The sequence below is a fragment of the Schistocerca piceifrons genome, chromosome 3 (genome assembly GCF_021461385.2).
Source record: "Schistocerca piceifrons isolate TAMUIC-IGC-003096 chromosome 3, iqSchPice1.1, whole genome shotgun sequence".
Classification (NCBI taxonomy): domain Eukaryota; kingdom Metazoa; phylum Arthropoda; class Insecta; order Orthoptera; family Acrididae; genus Schistocerca; species Schistocerca piceifrons.
In genome coordinates this window covers 26,217,856-26,235,683 of record NC_060140.1, presented here as the reverse complement: position 1 = coordinate 26,235,683, position 17,828 = coordinate 26,217,856, and the positions used below count along the sequence as shown (strand labels likewise).

The 17,828-nt window shown below is 43.6% G+C and overlaps 1 protein-coding gene across 1 annotated transcript in view; it reads right to left on the bottom strand.

The window, feature by feature from the left end:
- The window catches only part of LOC124788368 (collagen alpha-1(I) chain-like), a 305,934-nt gene that overhangs the window by 2,167 nt on the left and 285,939 nt on the right, over positions 1-17,828 (bottom strand). The window contains exon 13 of the mRNA XM_047255632.1: positions 12,199-12,329. Coding sequence (XP_047111588.1) covers positions 12,199-12,329 — 131 coding nt within the window. The remainder of the gene's footprint in view (positions 1-12,198; positions 12,330-17,828) is intronic.

Sequence of the window (17,828 nt, the reverse complement as noted above, 5' to 3'; positions counted from 1 at the left end):
AATTTATCGAAACGTCTACGTGATTTAATGGAGCTCATAGGACTTGTTCTTCAATCTTGCAGTGAAATTACGGCAGACATGTGCCGTAGGGTAATCACTAACTTCAGTGTTCGTTCGAAGGAAGTCAGGACACGAAATGGTGGACGTATTGAGCATGTGCTGAGTTAGAACAAATCTGAATGGACGTCTCTTCATTGTACTATATGTTCCTTCCACATTGTATTGACAATAAATTTTATATTCAAAAACAAAATGATAACACATTTCGTGCGCCACCCTGTATATAACCCTTCGCGCGTGCTTTCAACACAATATTTGAACTTCTTAACTGTTCAGGTCAGTCAGCGACGGAATTAAAATCACTTGACGCAGACATTGCGGAATAAAATGCACCATAATTAAGACAGTCACCAGAACAGTGCCAGAAGTACAACTAATATTTCTATGAGTAAAATATAACAAAGTAAATCCAGGTGCTTGCAAATTCTGTGGATAATTGCTAAAATGCGTGCCAGTTGTTGGAATGCCAGGTGGCGAAACGTCAGAACAACAACGCCTCTGAGCTCACAGACGTGAAATGATTGGTTTCCATTAATTATAAAGCTGGAAATTCTCGTATTGTTTAAGTAGGTCGGCTGCTAGTCGCATTTCCACAGTTTCCTCGACCGCTGAATCCCAGAAGAATGAGGCTTCACGCAGTCCATTGAACGGCCAGTGAAAGTACAGTGTTCAGCCACTGCACTTCCGTTAGGCTGAGTTCGATGCAGCGGTCTTGTGGAGTAGTGTTGTTTGTTCCATACTATTTTTGACACACTAACTGGCTGTGTTGTGATAAATGTCTGTGACAAATGCGCACTGTACTCTACAGTGTGAGTTGGTTCTAACTCAGCCACCGACTCATCTTGAAGATTGTTGTGGGCTTCAAAGACGATATATAGGAAGGTAACATATTGCTGTTCGTCTCTGTTATCAACAGAAGACATTAAGCAAAATACCTACACTTAACGGTTTTACTTCAACAGCGCAATCGATATGCTCCACATTTCCTTAGTCATTTTGAGAACATTTCTCTTGGAGAACAGCGATTTTTTTAATACTTAAAAATGCACATGAACAGTCACAACAGCAAGAAACTTCTTATATCTATGAGGTTACCGGTTTCGGTCTGTTATGGACCACCTTCAGACGTATCACCATGATGGTAAACGGTGACGGTAAACGGAGCACGCGCTACGACTCCACGAGCGCTAATTCCTTAGTCGTCATATACAGTGGTATAAAACACTTATGCAACGGATTACTGACCTAGAAGCATATTAACGAGTACGCCACGTGGGTAATACCACAGTCAATGTGACTGACTCTTTTTGTCATTGTTGTTGTTGTTGTGGTCTTCAGTTCTGAGACTGGTTTGATGCAGCTCTCCATGCTACTCTATCCTGTGCAAGCTTCTTCATCTCCCAGTACCTACTGCTAATTACATCCTTCTGAATCTGCTTAGTGTACTCATCTCTTTGTCTCCCTCTACGACTTATACCCTCCACGGTGTCCTGCAATGCTAAATTTGTGATCTCTTTATGCCTCAGAACATGTTCTACCAACCGGACCCTTCTTCTTGTCAAGTTGTGCCACAAACTCCTCTTCTCCGCAATTATATTCAATACCTCCTCATTAGTTATGTGATCCATCCCCCATGAACCATGGACCTTGCCGTTGGTGGGGAGGCTTGCGTGCTTCAGCGATACACATAACCGTACCGTAGGTGCAACCACAACGGAGGGGTATCTGTTGAGAGGCCAGACAAACGTGTGGTTCCTGAAGAGGGGCAGCAGCTTTTTCAATAGATGCAGGGGCAACTGATGATTGACTGATCTGGCCTTGTAACACTAACCGAAAGGGCCTTGCTGTGCTGGTACTGCGAACGGTTGAAAGCAAGGGGAAACGACAGCCGTAATTTTTCCCGAGGGTATGCAGCTTTACTGTATGGTTAATGATGATGACGTCCGCTTGGATAAAATATTCCGGAATTAAAATAGTCCCCCATTCGAATCTCCGGGCGGGGACTACTCAAGAGGACGTGGTTATCAGGAGAAAGAAAACTGGCGTTCTACGGATCGGAGCGTGGAATGTCAGATCCCTTAATCGGGCAGGTAGGTTAGAAAATTTAAAGAGGGGAATGGATAGGTTAAAGTTAGATATAGTGGGAATTAGTGAAGTTCAGTGGCAGGTGGAAAAAGACTTCTGGTCAGGCGAATACACGGTTATAAATACAAAGTCAGATAGGGGTAATGCAGGAGTAGGTTTTATAATGAATAAAAAATAGGAGTGCGGGGTAAGCTACTACAAACAGCATATTGAACGCATTATTGTGGCCAAGATAGACACGAAGCCCACGCCTACTACAGTAGTACAGGTTTATATGCCAACTAGATCTGCAGATGACGAAGAAATTAAAGAAATGCATGGTGAAATAAAAGAAATTATTCAGATTGTGAAGGGAGACGAAAGATTGATAGTCATGGGTGACTGGAATTCGGTAGTAGGAAAAGGGAAGGAAGGAAACGTAGTAGGTGAATATGGATAGGGGATAAGAAATGAAAGAGGAAGCCGCCTGTTAGAATTTTGCACAGAGCACAACTTAATCATAGCTAACACTTGGTTCAAGGATCATAAAAGAAGGTTGTATACATGGAGGAAGCCTGGAGATACTGACAGGTTTCAGATAGATTATATAATGGTAAGACAGAGATTTAGGAACCAGGTTTCAAATTGTAAGACATTTCCAGGGGCAGATATGGACTCTGACCACAATCTATTGGTTATGAACTGTAGATTAAAACTGAAGAAACTGCAAAAAGGTGGGAATATAAGGAGATGGCACCTGGATAAACTGACTAGACCAGAGGTTGTACAGAGTTTCAGGTAGAGCATAAGGGACCAATTGACAGGAATGGGGGAAAGAAATGCAGTAGAAGAAGAATGGGTAGCTTTGAGGGATGAAGTAGTGAAGGCAGCAGTGGATCAAGTAGGTAAAAAGACGAGGGCTAGTACAAATCCTTGGGTAACAGAAGAAATATTGAATTTAATTGATGAAAGGAGAAAATATAAAAATGCAGTAAATGAAGCAGACAAAAAGGAATACAAACGTCTCAAAAATAAATCGACCGGAAGTGCAAAATGGCTAAGCAGGGATGGCTAGAGGACAAATGTAAGGATGTAGAGGCTTATCTCACTAGGGGTAAGATAGATACTGCCTACAGGAAAACTAAACATACTTTTGGAGAGAAGAGAACCACTTATAAGAATATCAAGAGCTCATATGGAAACCCAGTTCGAATCAAAGAAGGGAAAGCAGAAAGGTGGAAGGAGTATATAGAGGGTCTATACAAGGGCGATGTACTTGAGGACAATATTATGGAAATGAAAGAGGATGTAAATGAAGATGAAATGGGAGATATGATACTGCGTGAAGAGTTGGACAGAGCACTGAAAGACCTAAGTCGAAACAAGGCCCTGGGAATAGACAACATTCCATTAGAACTACTGACAGCCTTGGGAGAGCCAGTAATGACAAAACTCTATCATCTGGTGAGCAAGATGTATGAGACAGGCGAAATTCCCTCAGACTTCAAGAAGAATATAATAATTCCAATCCCAAAGAAAGCAGGTGTTGACAGATGTGAAAATTACCGAACTATCAGTTTAATAAGTCACAGCTGCAAAATACTAACACGAATTCTTTGCAGACGAATGGAAAAACTAGTAGAAGCCGACCTCGGGGAAGATCAGTTTGGATTCCGTAGAAATATTGGAACACGTGAGGCAAAACTGGCCCTACAACGTATCTTGGATGCTAGATTAAGGAAAGGCAAACCTACGTTTCTATCATTTGTAGAAATTCGAGAAAGCTTTTGAAAATGTTGACTGGAATACTCTCTTTCAGATTCTGAAGGTGGCAGGGGTAAAATACACGGAGCGAAAGGCTATTTACAATTTGTACAGAAACCAAACGGCAGTTATAACGAGTTGAGGGGCACGAAAGGGAAGCAGTGGTTGGGAAGGGTGTGAGACAGAGTTGTAGCTTCTCCCCGATGTTATTCAATCTGTATATTGAGTAACCAGTGAAGGAAACAAAAGAAAAATTTGGAGTAGGTATCAGAATCCATGGAGAAGAAATAAAACCTTGAGGTTCGCCAATGACATTGCAATTCTATCAGAGACAGCAAAGAACTTGGAAGAGCAGTTGAACGGAATGGATAGCGTCTTGAAAGGAGGATATAAGATGAACATCAACAAAAGCAAAACGAGGATCATGGAATGTAGTCGAATTAAGTCGGGAGATGCTGAGGGTTTTATATTAGGAAATGAGGCACTTAAAGTAGTAAAGGAGTTTTCCTATTTCGGGAGCAAAATAACTGAAGATGGTCGACATAGAGAGGATATGAAATCTAGACTGGCAATGGCAAGGAAAGCGTTTCTGAAGAAGAGAAATATGTTAACATCGAGTACAGATTTAAGTGTTAGCAAGTCGTTCCTGAATGTATTAGTATGTAGTATAGCCATGTATGGAAGTGAAACATGGACGGTAAATAGCTTAGACAAGAAGAGAATAGAAGCTTTCGAAATGTGGTGCTACAGAAGAACGCTGAAGATTAGATGCGTAGATCACATAACTAATGAGGAGGTATTGAATAGGATTGCGGAGAAGAGAAGTTTGTGGCACAACTTGACTGGAAGAAGGGATCGATTGGTAGGACATGTTCTGAGGCATCAAAAGATCACCAATTTAGCATTGGAGGGCAGCGTAGAGAGTAAAAATCGTAGAGGGAGACCAAGAGATGAATACACCAAGCAGATTCAGAAGGATGTAGGTTGCAGTAGGTACTGGGAGATGAAGAAGCTTGCACAGGATAGAGTAGCATGGAGAGCTGCATCAAATCCGTCTCAGGACTGAAGACCACAACAACAACAGTTATGTGATCTACCCATCTAATCTTTAGCATTCTTCTGTAGCACCACATTTCGAAAACTTCTATTCTTTTCTTGTCCAAACAAGTCATCGTCCATGTTTCACTTCCATACATGGCTACACTCCATACAAATACTTTCAGAAACGACTTCCTGACACTTAAATCTATACTCGATGTTAACAAATTTCTCTTCTTCAGAAACGGTTTCCTTGCCATTGAGAGTCTACAATTGATATCCTCCCTACTTCGACCATCATCTGTTATTTTGCTCCCCAAATAGCAAAACTCCTTTACTACTTTAAGTGTCTCATTTCCTAATCTAATTCCCTCAGCTTCACCCGACTTAATTCGACTACATTCCATTATCCTCGTTTTGCTTTTGTTGATGTTCATCTTATATCCTCCTTTCAAGACACTGTCCATGCCGTTCAACTACTCTTCCAAGTCCTTTGCTGTCTCTGACAGAATTACACTGTCATCGGCGAAATTCAATGTTTTTATTTCTTCTCCACGGATTTTAATACCTACTCCGTATTTTTCTTTTGTTTCCTTTAGTACTTGCTCAATATACAGATTGAATAACGTCGGGGAGAGGCTACAAACCTGTCTCACACCCTTCCCAACCGCTGCTTCTCTTTCATGTCCCTCGACTCTTATAACTGCCATCTGGTTTCTGTACAAATTGTAAATGGCCTTTCGCTTCCTGTATTTTACACCTGCCACCTTTAGAATTTGAAAGAGAGTATTCCAGTCAACATTGTCAAAAACTTTCTCTAAGTCTACAAAAGCTACAAACGTAGGTTTGCCTTTCCTTAATCTTTCTTCTAAGATAAGTCGTAGGGTCAGTATTGCCTCACGTGTTCCAACATTTTTACGGAATCCAAACTGATCCTACCCGAGATCGGCTTCCACTAGTTTTTCCATTCGTCTGTAAAGAATTCGTGTTAGTATTTTGCAGCTGTGACTTATTAAACTGATAGTTCGGTAATTTTCACATCTGTCAACACCTGCTTTCTTTGGGATTGGAATTATTATACTCTGAAGTCTGCGGGAATTTCGCCTGTTTCGTACATCTTGCTCACCAGGTGGTAGAGTTTTGTCAGGACTGGCTCTCCCAAGGCTGTCAGTAGTTCTAATGGAATGTTGTCTACTGCGGCGGTCTTGTTTCGACTCAGGTCTTTCAGTGCTCTGTCCAACTCTTCACGCAGTATCGTATCTCCCATTTCGTCTTCATTTACATTCTATTCCATTTCCAGAATATTATCCTAAAGTACATCGCCCTTGTACAGACACTCTGTATACTCCTTCCACCTTTCTGCTTTCCCTTCTATGCTTAAAACTGGGTTTCCATCTGAACTCTTGATATTCATACAAGTGGTTCTCTTTTCTCCAAAGGTCCCTTTAATTTTCCTGTAGGCAGTATCTGTCTTACCCTTAGTGAGATGAGCCTCTACATCCTTACATTTGTCCTCTAGCCATCCCTGCTTAGCCTTTTTGCACTTCCTGTCGATCTCATTTTTGAGACGTTTGTATTCCTTTTTGCCTGCTTCGTTTACTGCATTTTTATGTTTTCTCATTCCATCAATTAAATTCAATATTTCTTCTGTTACCCATTTTTTTCACATGAATACTTAAACCTAGGCTATCACGTACACCGATAACCCGAGACATTATGAACATTGCTCACCGCGACTCTGGACGCCGCCTGGTTGAGTTTCGGTCACGTGACACATTAACAAAAGATTGACATTAGCGGGTTTGGCAAAGGGCAGATTATTATTACGCAGAGGCTGTGAGCAAGTATCTCGAAAACGACGAAGTTGGTGGAATGTTCACGTGCTACTGTCGTAAGCACCTACGAATAGAGGTAGAAGGGCGGCGAAACGTTTACTAGGCGCTAAACGGTTGGACGTCGACGACTCTTTACAAAACGTGGGGTTCGGAGGCTTGTCTGTTCTGTAAAGTGGGATAGATGGTGATCTGTGACATCTCTGCAGAAAGAGCACAACGCTGGTGCACACACTAGCGTTTCGGAGCACACCGTTCGTCGCACATTATTGCACATGGAGCTCCACAGCAGACTACTCCTACGTCTTCACATGTTGACGCAACAACATAGTCAGTTATGACTGCAGTGGACACAGGACTATCGGAACTCGACCGTCGATGAATGGAAACCTGTCGGCTCTTCCGGTGAATCATATTTTTGCTACACTAGGTCGATGATCGTCTTCACACACGCCGTCATCGACGTGACAGGCAGTGCGCCAAGCACACAAGTTGGTGTGAGCAGTATTATGCTTTGGAAGAGATTCTTCTACGCCTGCATGGGGCCTGTGGTAGTAATAGAAGACACGCTGACAGCTGCGAACCACCTGCATGCCTTCATGGTTGTTGTCTTCCTCGACGGTGATGTCGTCTTTCAGCTCCATAATTGTCCGTGTCTCGGGACGAGAACGGTGCTACAGTGATTTAAAGCGTATTATAGTGAATCCGTGTTGATGTCTCGGCTAGCAAATTAGCCTGATGTAAGGCCCATTGAATCCATCTGGATCGCTATCGGGCGCCATCACCGCGTACGCACATCAGCGGCCCGTTATTTGCGCGAGTTACATGACCTGTGCGTAGACATCTAATGCCACATACCTCCACAAACCTACCAACAAATTATCGTGTCCCTGATGTGTAAAATCAGTAATGTAATTCGTTCCAGAGACTGACAAATAAGTTATTAAGCAGGTGGTCGTTACGTTTTCGTGTCATCAGTGAATTTATGTGATGGCAGTGATCTGGCGGTTTAATGATAAGAAATCTGTTCCGGAGCCTACCTTGATGTAGTCAGCTCACGACGTTACATTTTACACCTGTGCTACTTCCCTGCACGGAATACATTTAGCGCTACGTGGATTTTATATTTTCATCTTGTTAATTGTTGACAAACAGATGTGCTTACGCTGTACGAGTATTATGAGTACAGTGTGTCTGCACTTTAAATTTACGAAAAACAGATGATCACAGCAAGCTTCTGTCGAGACCGGTCACAGTGAAATAAGCAATATACAGCGATCTTGGCGTCAGAAAAAATTGCGTTCCATTAATTCCTACCCCAATCAAAAAGAAACTGGTCTATTGTTAGCCGTGAACGCATGCACGGTTTTAAATAAAGCGGAATGTTTATTCGGCACTGAAGAGGGTCGTCGTCTGTGTTTTCGAGCAAAACTTTGCTACGATCAACGTAAGCTATGCAGAGTGCTTGCAGTGAACTGTTCTTTCTATCTTTTCTTTTAATTTTCGTTGTATCCCTGAAGAGTGTCGCGAACCTTAAAACGTTCCCGTGCGACGGCGCGGGAGAATGAGATTCAACTAAGAAACTTTGTGTTGATAAGAAACCCAGCAAAAACAGGTAACGCGCGTAACGAAATTTCCTCAAGGGAAATGTGGGCGCCTCTACCAGTATACGATTATTAAATCTAAGAGTCGCTTTCGAAAGTTTGGCTTATCTTTTTCGCAGAATATTATGGCAATATATCTGGTAGTTAATTTGTTCTTTTCTCTGCTATCACTGTGCGATTTATTCATTATTCTCTACTGTTCTGCTACGCTCAATTTCTTACAAAGCCTTACTTGTTGCAGTGACTTCCATTATAGACTAGTAAAAATTATATCATTTGAGCATTTTAGCGTTCTTTCTTAAAATATGAGCGTGTTGTGGGTATCGAAGCTATATACCTATTTCCCAGTGTGTAACTTGCTTGTGTCTGTATCTTACTATTTGTAATCCTTACCCTCTCTATTTCGCATATTCATAGTGGAGAGTTTCACTGTAAACGTGTTTATTTTCGTCTTAATCCGCAAATGATAACAAAGTTACATCTTTAATTTTTTTCCCGTGTAGTGGCAAGTAATATTTTATCTCCATAAGTGCCAATATCTCGTACAATACGCATCGGTTCTGTTCTCTCGTGTGGAGAAGCAGCATTTGAAAGCGAACAAAGGAAACGATGTAAAGTTCAATTTTATGTTTCTGACGAAGACATTTGATCATTTTCCATACGTTTATTTTTGAAATCGTCACAAAGTCGCGCTTCTGACATCAGGGTTTTGTTAGTGATATAATACAGGTTCGAATGACCTGTGAAAAGCGAAGCAACTTTGTCTTTACGACACAAATAATTTACGATATGTAAATGAATCATTTAACTGATCGACAGTGTTGAGAGGCAGCCATTCCTGTGTAAATGGTATGTGATTACATGTATGAGGGAAAGAATCACTTCTTTATGTCGAACATAACAGCGTTATCTTTGAAATAAAACGTTAACGGCAGGGTATCTCTGCACAGTTAACTCATTACTGAAATGTAAGATATTCTTACTCCTTTTATGATGCAGGACATATCAAAAAGTCTGGACTCCTCACAACGTGAAGCTTATATTGCAAGAATTTTTTAACCAGAAGAAAACGATATGTAATGTTTTCCGAATCACAATTTCAGCACCTTTTAAAACCTAAAATCTTCATCTGACTTACTACATCAACATTTCAGGGGTCATATCATGATACACCGATCAACCAGAACATAATAAGCACCGACTTACCAACGTTATAAGCCCTTCCAGGCGATAGCAGCGACACCAGGCGAGGAATGCCTGCTACAGCCAGATACACGAACCGCTCATGTTGTAACAGTGAATGTGCTGTCCGTGTATAGAATGGGGGAAGGCGCACGTTGTACCTGAGTTTGATAGAGGGCAGATTGCGATGGCCCGGAGGCTCGACTCGAGCATTGCGGAAACAGGACGAATTGTGGGGTGTTCGATGAGTGCTGTGGTGCTCTTCAACACATAGCGAAACCAAGCTGAAACCACGTTCAGACATTGTGGGGTCGCGCGGTCACCGCTCAGTAGAGATGTCGGACGCCGAAGTCTGGTGTTAGCAGCACGACATTGGCTACTACTACTGAAATGGGCTCGTCACCATCGGCACTGGACGTTGGCGCAGTGGCAGAGTGTTGCGTGGTCTGACGAATCCCGATGCCATGGGAGGGTTCGGATCGGTCGCCTTCCTGGGGTACACCTGTACTGCAGGACAGTGACATGTTGGTGGCGGGTCCATTACGCTCTGGGGACCGTTCACGTTGGTATCCACGGGTCCAGAGCAACTCGTGTAAGGCGCCTTGACGGCCAAGGTGTATCGCACACTGGTTGCAGACCATGTGCACCCCTTCATGACGATCATGTTTCCTGATGGCAGTGGCATTCTTCAGCAAGATAATGCGCCATGTCACAAGGAAAGGTGTTTGATGGAGTGGTTCGAGGAACACAGTGGCGAGTTGCAGTTGATGTGCCGGCCACCAACTAGCCAGATGTGAACCCAGTCGAACACATCTGGAATGTGGCTGAACGTGGCGCCAGAGCTCACCACACCCCCCTACCCGGAATTTACGAGAATTAGGTGGCTTGCCTGTGCAGATGTGTTGCAAACTCCCTCCAGCGATCTACGCGTCGTCGGTGTTATCTGTGCCAAAGGATCGCTGTAGGTTTCTTTTATCTGCGCCTGAGCTTTGCGTATAGTTCACATTTTATAAGCGGTTTCTTTATTGGCATTGCCGTTTTTCCCTTTCTGTGACTTGTAGGCTGCTAACAACTACAACGAAAGTGAGAAATATTTTAAACTGACCAGTAACAAATCTGGTTATATACAGCTGTTGCAAGTTCCAATGAAATTTTCATATGAAGTACAATCAGTTTACTTCGGCATACGTTAATAACACAACAAAAACCAAAGAAGAAATCAGATTGATTGCACATGTCAGTCAATTGTTAGGTGTTAGGTTTACAATCAGGGTGTAAATCATTAAAGTTCTATTGTCATCTCGTCATTATCAGCGATGTGAGGCACTAGCTTCCATGCTATAGCAAGGTGAGGAGTCGGAAGAGGCGTGCTGAAAGTGACCACAGCAGTATGGGAAAATTGTGCAAACATTACGAAGGAGTATCTAGGTAGTGAGTTTAGTCCCTCCCGCTCAAAACCCCTTGTTTCACGTGACCATACATAACACCGGACTAGATCCACAGAACTGCTGCCAAGAAGAAAGCTCGGAAAGAAATACGATGAGACTTTAGTGTGACTGGAAATGAGGTCACTATCGACTGTCACAATTTTAGTAATTGAGTTCCCAAGATATCGGAGACATTTCAGATACTACGTTCAGCACGTGTGTAACGGTTTAAATGCAGAGCCCCAGAGTGTCATGAGCCACAAAACCATAGTCATCGACTTTCGGAAGCTCTTGCCTTCCGTGTGTTTTAAACTGACAAAAAGTGTATACAAGCAGTTCCTAGGGCCATATTTGATTGTAACAAAATTGCGACAGTGACAGAAGCCTGGATAGATGAAAATAATGGTTTAATTTCCCTTATTTGTCTTAGGAAGACAAATGTGTGGACACAGATCCGAAGCGCCGAGACGACAGCGCAAAAGGAGACTGGACTTGACGCGGCAAGGAAAGTATGTGAGGGAATCAGGGATGAGTGGAGAATCAGTACAGCGACAATACGGAGGATCCACTGCCACAGTTCCGCAAAGGGTAGGTTGTTACGGCCCAGTGCCTATCACGGAGCGTCTCGGAAATGGCGAAGGACGACGGCTGCTCGTGTGCTATTGTTGGGGGCTCCGATGGGAGGACAGTGAAACCACCAGCAGACGTAAATGTGGCGGATGTCACAGAACGTGAAGGTGGAAGGCTTGGCCGCTCTGTAAAGCGGTATAGACTGTGCTGTGTGGCAAATCAGATGACAGGGTACAATGCTGATGCAGGACAAGGTCTTTCGGAACACACCGTTCAGGACACGTTGTAGAACACGGGGATCGGCAGCGGAAGAACCTAACCCGCCAAGGATTAGCGGAATCAATCCATGACACGGAGAATCGCTCCTGTATCGTATTCCAAAGGTGGACCAACACGCTACTAAACAGGTAGTCATAATTTTTTGGCCCATCACTCTAAGTAACACAAAACGATGCCCCAAGTGCACAAGTTCTACAACTCTGAGAATGGGTCGCGTCCTGTTGACGCAATAGCTACTTCCATTAAGTAGTTTCCCATTTCTGGAAGCTCAGTCACGTCTGGATCATGTTGCTGACAAAAATGTCTATGCGCAGAGTCAAGAAGCCACAGTATTTTAACTGGTTGTTAGTTTGCAGGATGAGTTTGCTCTGAACTTACCTGCGGTCCTGGACCGCCGTCCTCCCCTGGAACTCCAGGTCGCCCAGGATCTCCCCTGTCGCCTTTGGGACCGGGCTCTCCAGGCGCGCCCTTTGGTCCAGCCTCTCCTCGATCGCCCTTCTGTCCTGGAACTGGAACACCGTCAACACTCTTAGTTGTGCACGAGTGAGTGTCGTCGACGTTCTTACAACAAAATATACAGCAATGACCTTGTTCTATATCTTGGTTTACAGAACCACACTGCCAACAGCTTGCTACAGATAAAGGATGGGCAAAATAAAACTGACTTGCAAAATATTTCACGCAGCTTAACGTAGGCAGCACAGCTTACTTAATTCGGTCTTGTTGCGCCTGATATAAGTTTGGTTGACTATCTTAAGCTGCGTGAAATATATTTTAGTTTTGTCACCCTGTAGAAAATGATACGTGGAGGAAATCGCAATGTAAATTATTTCAGATTTTCGTACAATATTCTCTTAAAGTACAATACTTACAGCAGTGGAATTTCGACATGTCTATTGTAGAAAAAAATTAGAATGTAACAAGAATTCGTCAATTATTGGCAAGCATAGGCTTGGAAATTAGTGTTAACGCAATCACAGATAGTAACGAAATGTCATAAACACACGTTACTGTCTCCTGTAAAGTGAAAGAGTGACTTCCATATTTGAGTATCTTCGAGACACAATGAAACTGAAAACAGATAATAACTAAATTTGATATACATACGTTACTCTCTCGTATAAAATAAAAGAAGGATTTTTACGTTTGACTATCTTCGTACACAATAAGAATGAAGCACTAGTTGGAGAGGCACCTTTAATCTCACAAGGTATGACTGTAAGCGGTCCTGCTGTGGTTCGAAAAAACTGCAGGAAAACAGCAAGTGGTTTAGATAACCTTCTTTTTGCTTCTGACAGTCGCAGCAAGGTTAACGTTTGATTCCTCTCCCATGTAAATAGCACCAGGGTACATGTATCTTAAATGGTGAAGACAAAAAATTCGCAGTCTTTACTTCTCTTTCAGTTTCCATGTCTTCTCTCCATATCCGACATTCTGATGAGATTATCATGAAATACAAAGGGTACTAGGAAAATTTTGCAATAGAGCTTTATTTATTGTATTGTTTCCAAATAATTTCCGCCATATTGAATACATCTCTCCATGCTCTGAAATCATACGTTAAACCCGTTCTCCCAAGTTTCTGTAGGGAGTAAGGCACACTCGTTGTCCCAGGCACTCAGAAGATTCTCATCACTTCCTCCAGCTTCATTTGCACGCGCGGGAACAGCGCAGAGTGACAAGGAGAAAGGACTGGACCGTAAGGAGTGTGCTCAAGAAGTTACAGGTCTCTACCCCGCTAATATTTGGCACACGTTTTGGCCCGGTGAGTTGGAGCGTTGTCGTGATGGAGGAAACAACTGTCCGTTCTTGACTACGGTCGCAGGGTCCTCAAAGGTTGGATGACTTTGGGAAGGCACTGCTCGGTCTACCATTTAGCTGTGACTGTCTTCTGTGTGTCTAAAATCACAAGCTCCATGCTTTCACTCGATGAAAAAAAAAAGCTATCTTTTGTTCTTTACTGATCGGGATTCTCTGACAGTTACGGGTGTGTCGTCACCCTCAAAGACCCAAAATTTGTTTTGAGCCTTGGTCGTCACGTCATGATGTACAGCCAAGTTTCGTCACCTGTCACTATGTTATTGACATACTGAGATTGTCCTTTAGAAAACTTCTTTAACATCTCCCTGCAAAAAGCCCCACCTCTCATCATCTGCTCTTCCGTCAGTCTATGCAGCACCCAGAGACGACAAAGTTTCTTTACTTGCAGAGGACCTTACAGAATCGAATTAATTGCTGGTTCTTTTAGCCCTAAGGTATCCCTTATCTGCTTATAGGTCACTCGCCTGTCTTTGTCTAGCATTTTCCTCACAGTATCAATGTTTTCCTCCGTAACTCATGATCGTAGCTTTCTCGTCCTCGCAGCGTGTTGTACGAAGTGGACATATATCACTGAGCGAAAGAGTCATTTCTTCAAAGCACTGGTCTATGTTTAAACCATGCGCGAAGTTGTATCGCAAAACTGCCAGAATCTCACTTCGTAACCACTATGCCATAGGAAGCACCTCAAACTGCGCCCACAGACTTTGCACAACGGCTACAGTGCAAGTATACAGTATTCTCAGAACGCAGTAACTTATTGTTGCGTCGTATTCCAAAAGTTTCCTGCACACAACTGGAAGCCGATACTGATGCAGTGACAGAATGGCACATACCGTCGCTGCTGCGAATGGAGAAGGTCTGCATGCCGTGGCCCTGGTTGCCTTTCCGACATCGGCGTGAAAGGCGAACACAAAATTAGCAACACGTTCCATATCAATGCTTCTGATGTTTTTCATATCACAATCTTATCACAGCCAACCCATCTACTAGAGTAAGCGGCCCTGCAGAAATATCGACACTCGTACGACACACCAACGCAAGAACCTGTTCAATCCTGATCTGTATTAGAGTGTGGTTTACAATCTAAGTATGCCCGGGTAGTCGCGCGGTCTAACGCGCTGCTTCCCCAGCGAGAAAGCGTGACGGCCCCGGCACGAATCCACCCGGCGGATTAGTGTCGAGGTCCGGTGGGCCGGCCAACCTGTGGATGGTTTTTCAGGCGGTTTTCCATCTACCTCGGCGAATGCGGGCTGGTTCACCTTATTCCGACTCAGTTACACTGTGTCAGCGACTGCTGCGAAAACACCGTTTTCAAGCACGCGTACACCATAATTATTCTACCACGCAAACATTTGGGACTATACTCGTCTAGTATGATAAGTTCCCAGTGGATCCACTGGGGGCCGAACCCCAGAATAAACCTGGGTTCGATGTGGGGCGGCGGTGGGGTTGGTGAACTGCTGTGGCCTGTTGTGAGGTTGTGAACCACTGAGGGCTGCGGCGGATCGAAGCTTCTAGGTCGTTTCTAGGTCTCCGGTCCAATACATATATACATACATGGTCTACTCTCTACAGCTCCAACAACAAGGGCAATAATCGTCACGCTCGGATCTGCCTATGTACAACAACAAGGTAAACGCGAATGCAGGCATACCACGCTGTGCAGCGGCGAATGCTTCAGTCCTCCCCACTGTCTGGGAGCTGTGCTGGAGCCCACACCATTTACTGCTCCACTCTGCTGCACACCTGTAGCCACATCGCCGGCCGCGGTGGTCTAGCGGTTCTAGGCGCTCAGTCCGGAGCCGCGAGACTGCTACGGTCGCAGGTTCGAATCCTGCCTCGGGCATGGATGTGTGTGTTGTCCTTAGGTTAGTTAGGTTTAAGTAGTTCTAGGGGACTGATGACCACAGATGTTGAGTCCCATAGTGCTCAGAGCCATTTGAACCATTTTTTTTTTTTTTGTAGCCACATCTAACATCTCGTACACTCAAAAATAAATTTTCTGCTCTGGCATCGTTCTGCCCTTCAGTAAGCACGTCGCGATATACCAGGAAGCCCAACGAAATTAATCGTACAGTTTCACTTGATTGGAAGTTTTTGTGTGACGATGACGTTACATCAATCACTGCTGAAAGTGTGCCGCATGACACTCTTAACATGTAATTTTAACCTGACATTACCTCCAACCGTTAAGCTATATTTTATTTTATTCAGTGATATTCTTTACAATAGCTGATACAAGTAGTCAATACACATCTATAATCACAGTTTCAGATTCAGGGCTACTGCTGATTACTGAAGAAATTTCATGGCAGAAAGCCATATTAGTGAGATGTCACGGTGAATCTTGACTCAGTAAATGCATAAGAAGCGCCGTTGGCAACAGGTCGTGTTCTAAAGGTTAGCGTCGCGAGGCGCAGGGTTCGATTTCTGGCCGCATCGGAGATTATCATCACTCTGGAACTGGGTGTTCGTGTTCTCTCCGTTTCATTACATCTTCACGATGTAGCGTCAAATAGAAAGACCTGCATGAGACAGCCGAACAGTTGTAGACGGGATCTCCCGGTCACTAACACCACACAGTGATGGGATGGCGAGGCGCGGCGAGGCGATTCGAGCGCACCGAGAATTTCTCGAGCCTCCAGTTCTCAAGCAGTCCTCGAGAAGCTCACGAGAAATGGCTCGGCGGCGTGTGCCGCTGCGACAACATACGCCGCTCCGCTGTTGTTTTATGAAATGAATGCCGCCGCTAGACAAACACGCTCGCTGTGCTCGTAACTAGTACGTCTCAGGTTTCATTCGAGTAAAGTTGCTATTCAAATCAATATGCACACTCGAAAACGAACGTCATGGTGCTGGCAATACTTTATGGAGGATGGAGATAACGTTACTTACAACATTTGTCGCAAAAATCTCCGTAACGTATCAAAAAATACAACGGGCATGATTCGACATCTTAAACTGCACAATTTATTGAGCAATAAAAGAGCGACGTTCGTCGATACATAGGCTCATTCTTCAAATAGTGCGAGATAGACAAAATATCCAGGTACGTGTGGTACAAAAGGTGAATTCCATGCAAAAGTTCGGATAGTGTCCGAAGTGGTCCGCCACGCATAAAAAAATTGATTTTTTAATCGTACTCCGATAATCTACAACATAACCCAAAATCAAACCTATACTACCCTAGCTTTTGCACGATGCGATATGTAATTTTATTGGACTAGTTGTCGAGCATAACGTATCCCCTCGCAGGTGCACTGATCAAAATCTTACGTTTCTCTTCACAGAGGGAAGTAAACGGCAACAACAGCTAGATGAAGCACTAGTGGCCATGATAACAGACGATTTTCAACCGCTTTCGCCGGCCGATGTGGCCAAGCGCTTCTAGGCGCTTCAGTCTGGGACCGCGCGACCGCTACGGTCGCAGGTTCGAATCGTGCCTCGGGCATGGATGTGTGTGATGTCCTTAGGTTAGTTAGGTTTAAGTAGTTCTAAGTTCTAGGGGACTGATGACCTCAGATGTTTAGTCCCATAGTGCTCAGAGCTATTTTTCAAACGCTTTCAGTCGTCGAGGACACTGGTTTTCGACGTTTTGTTTCACTGTTGGACCCACAGTACTCGATACCAAATCGAAAAAAGTTGCGCCTCATGATTGAGGACTATTACCATAAACAGAAAGAGGCTGTAAACTTGGCCGTGGAAGACTCTACTTGTGTTTCTTTAGCGACCGATATTTGGACCTCACTCAATAGTGAGGCATATATTGTTGTAACTGGTCATTTCATTAACACTAATTGGTGCCTGAAAGCTTTAGCTCTCGTGACATTCCGTTTCCCGGAAAAGCATACAGCTCTAAATATTAGTGAGGCGTTAGATAATGTGATTTCAAAATGGAACATTGAAAACAAAGTTGTAAGCATCACAACTGACAACGCCAGTAACATGACGCAGGCCGTACAACTTATTCACAGTGGCAACATAGATATGCAACACGTGCCTTGTTTAGCACACACTACCAATTTAGCTGTGAAAAGTTCTTTGAACAGCAACAGTGAGCTCTGCATAATGCGGGAAAAGACCAGAAAAAATGTTAGCTATTTTAAAACAAGTTGCAACGGTAATGAAAAACTCCATGAGATCCAGGATCTAATGAATAAACCTGTTCATAAATTGATTCAGGAAAC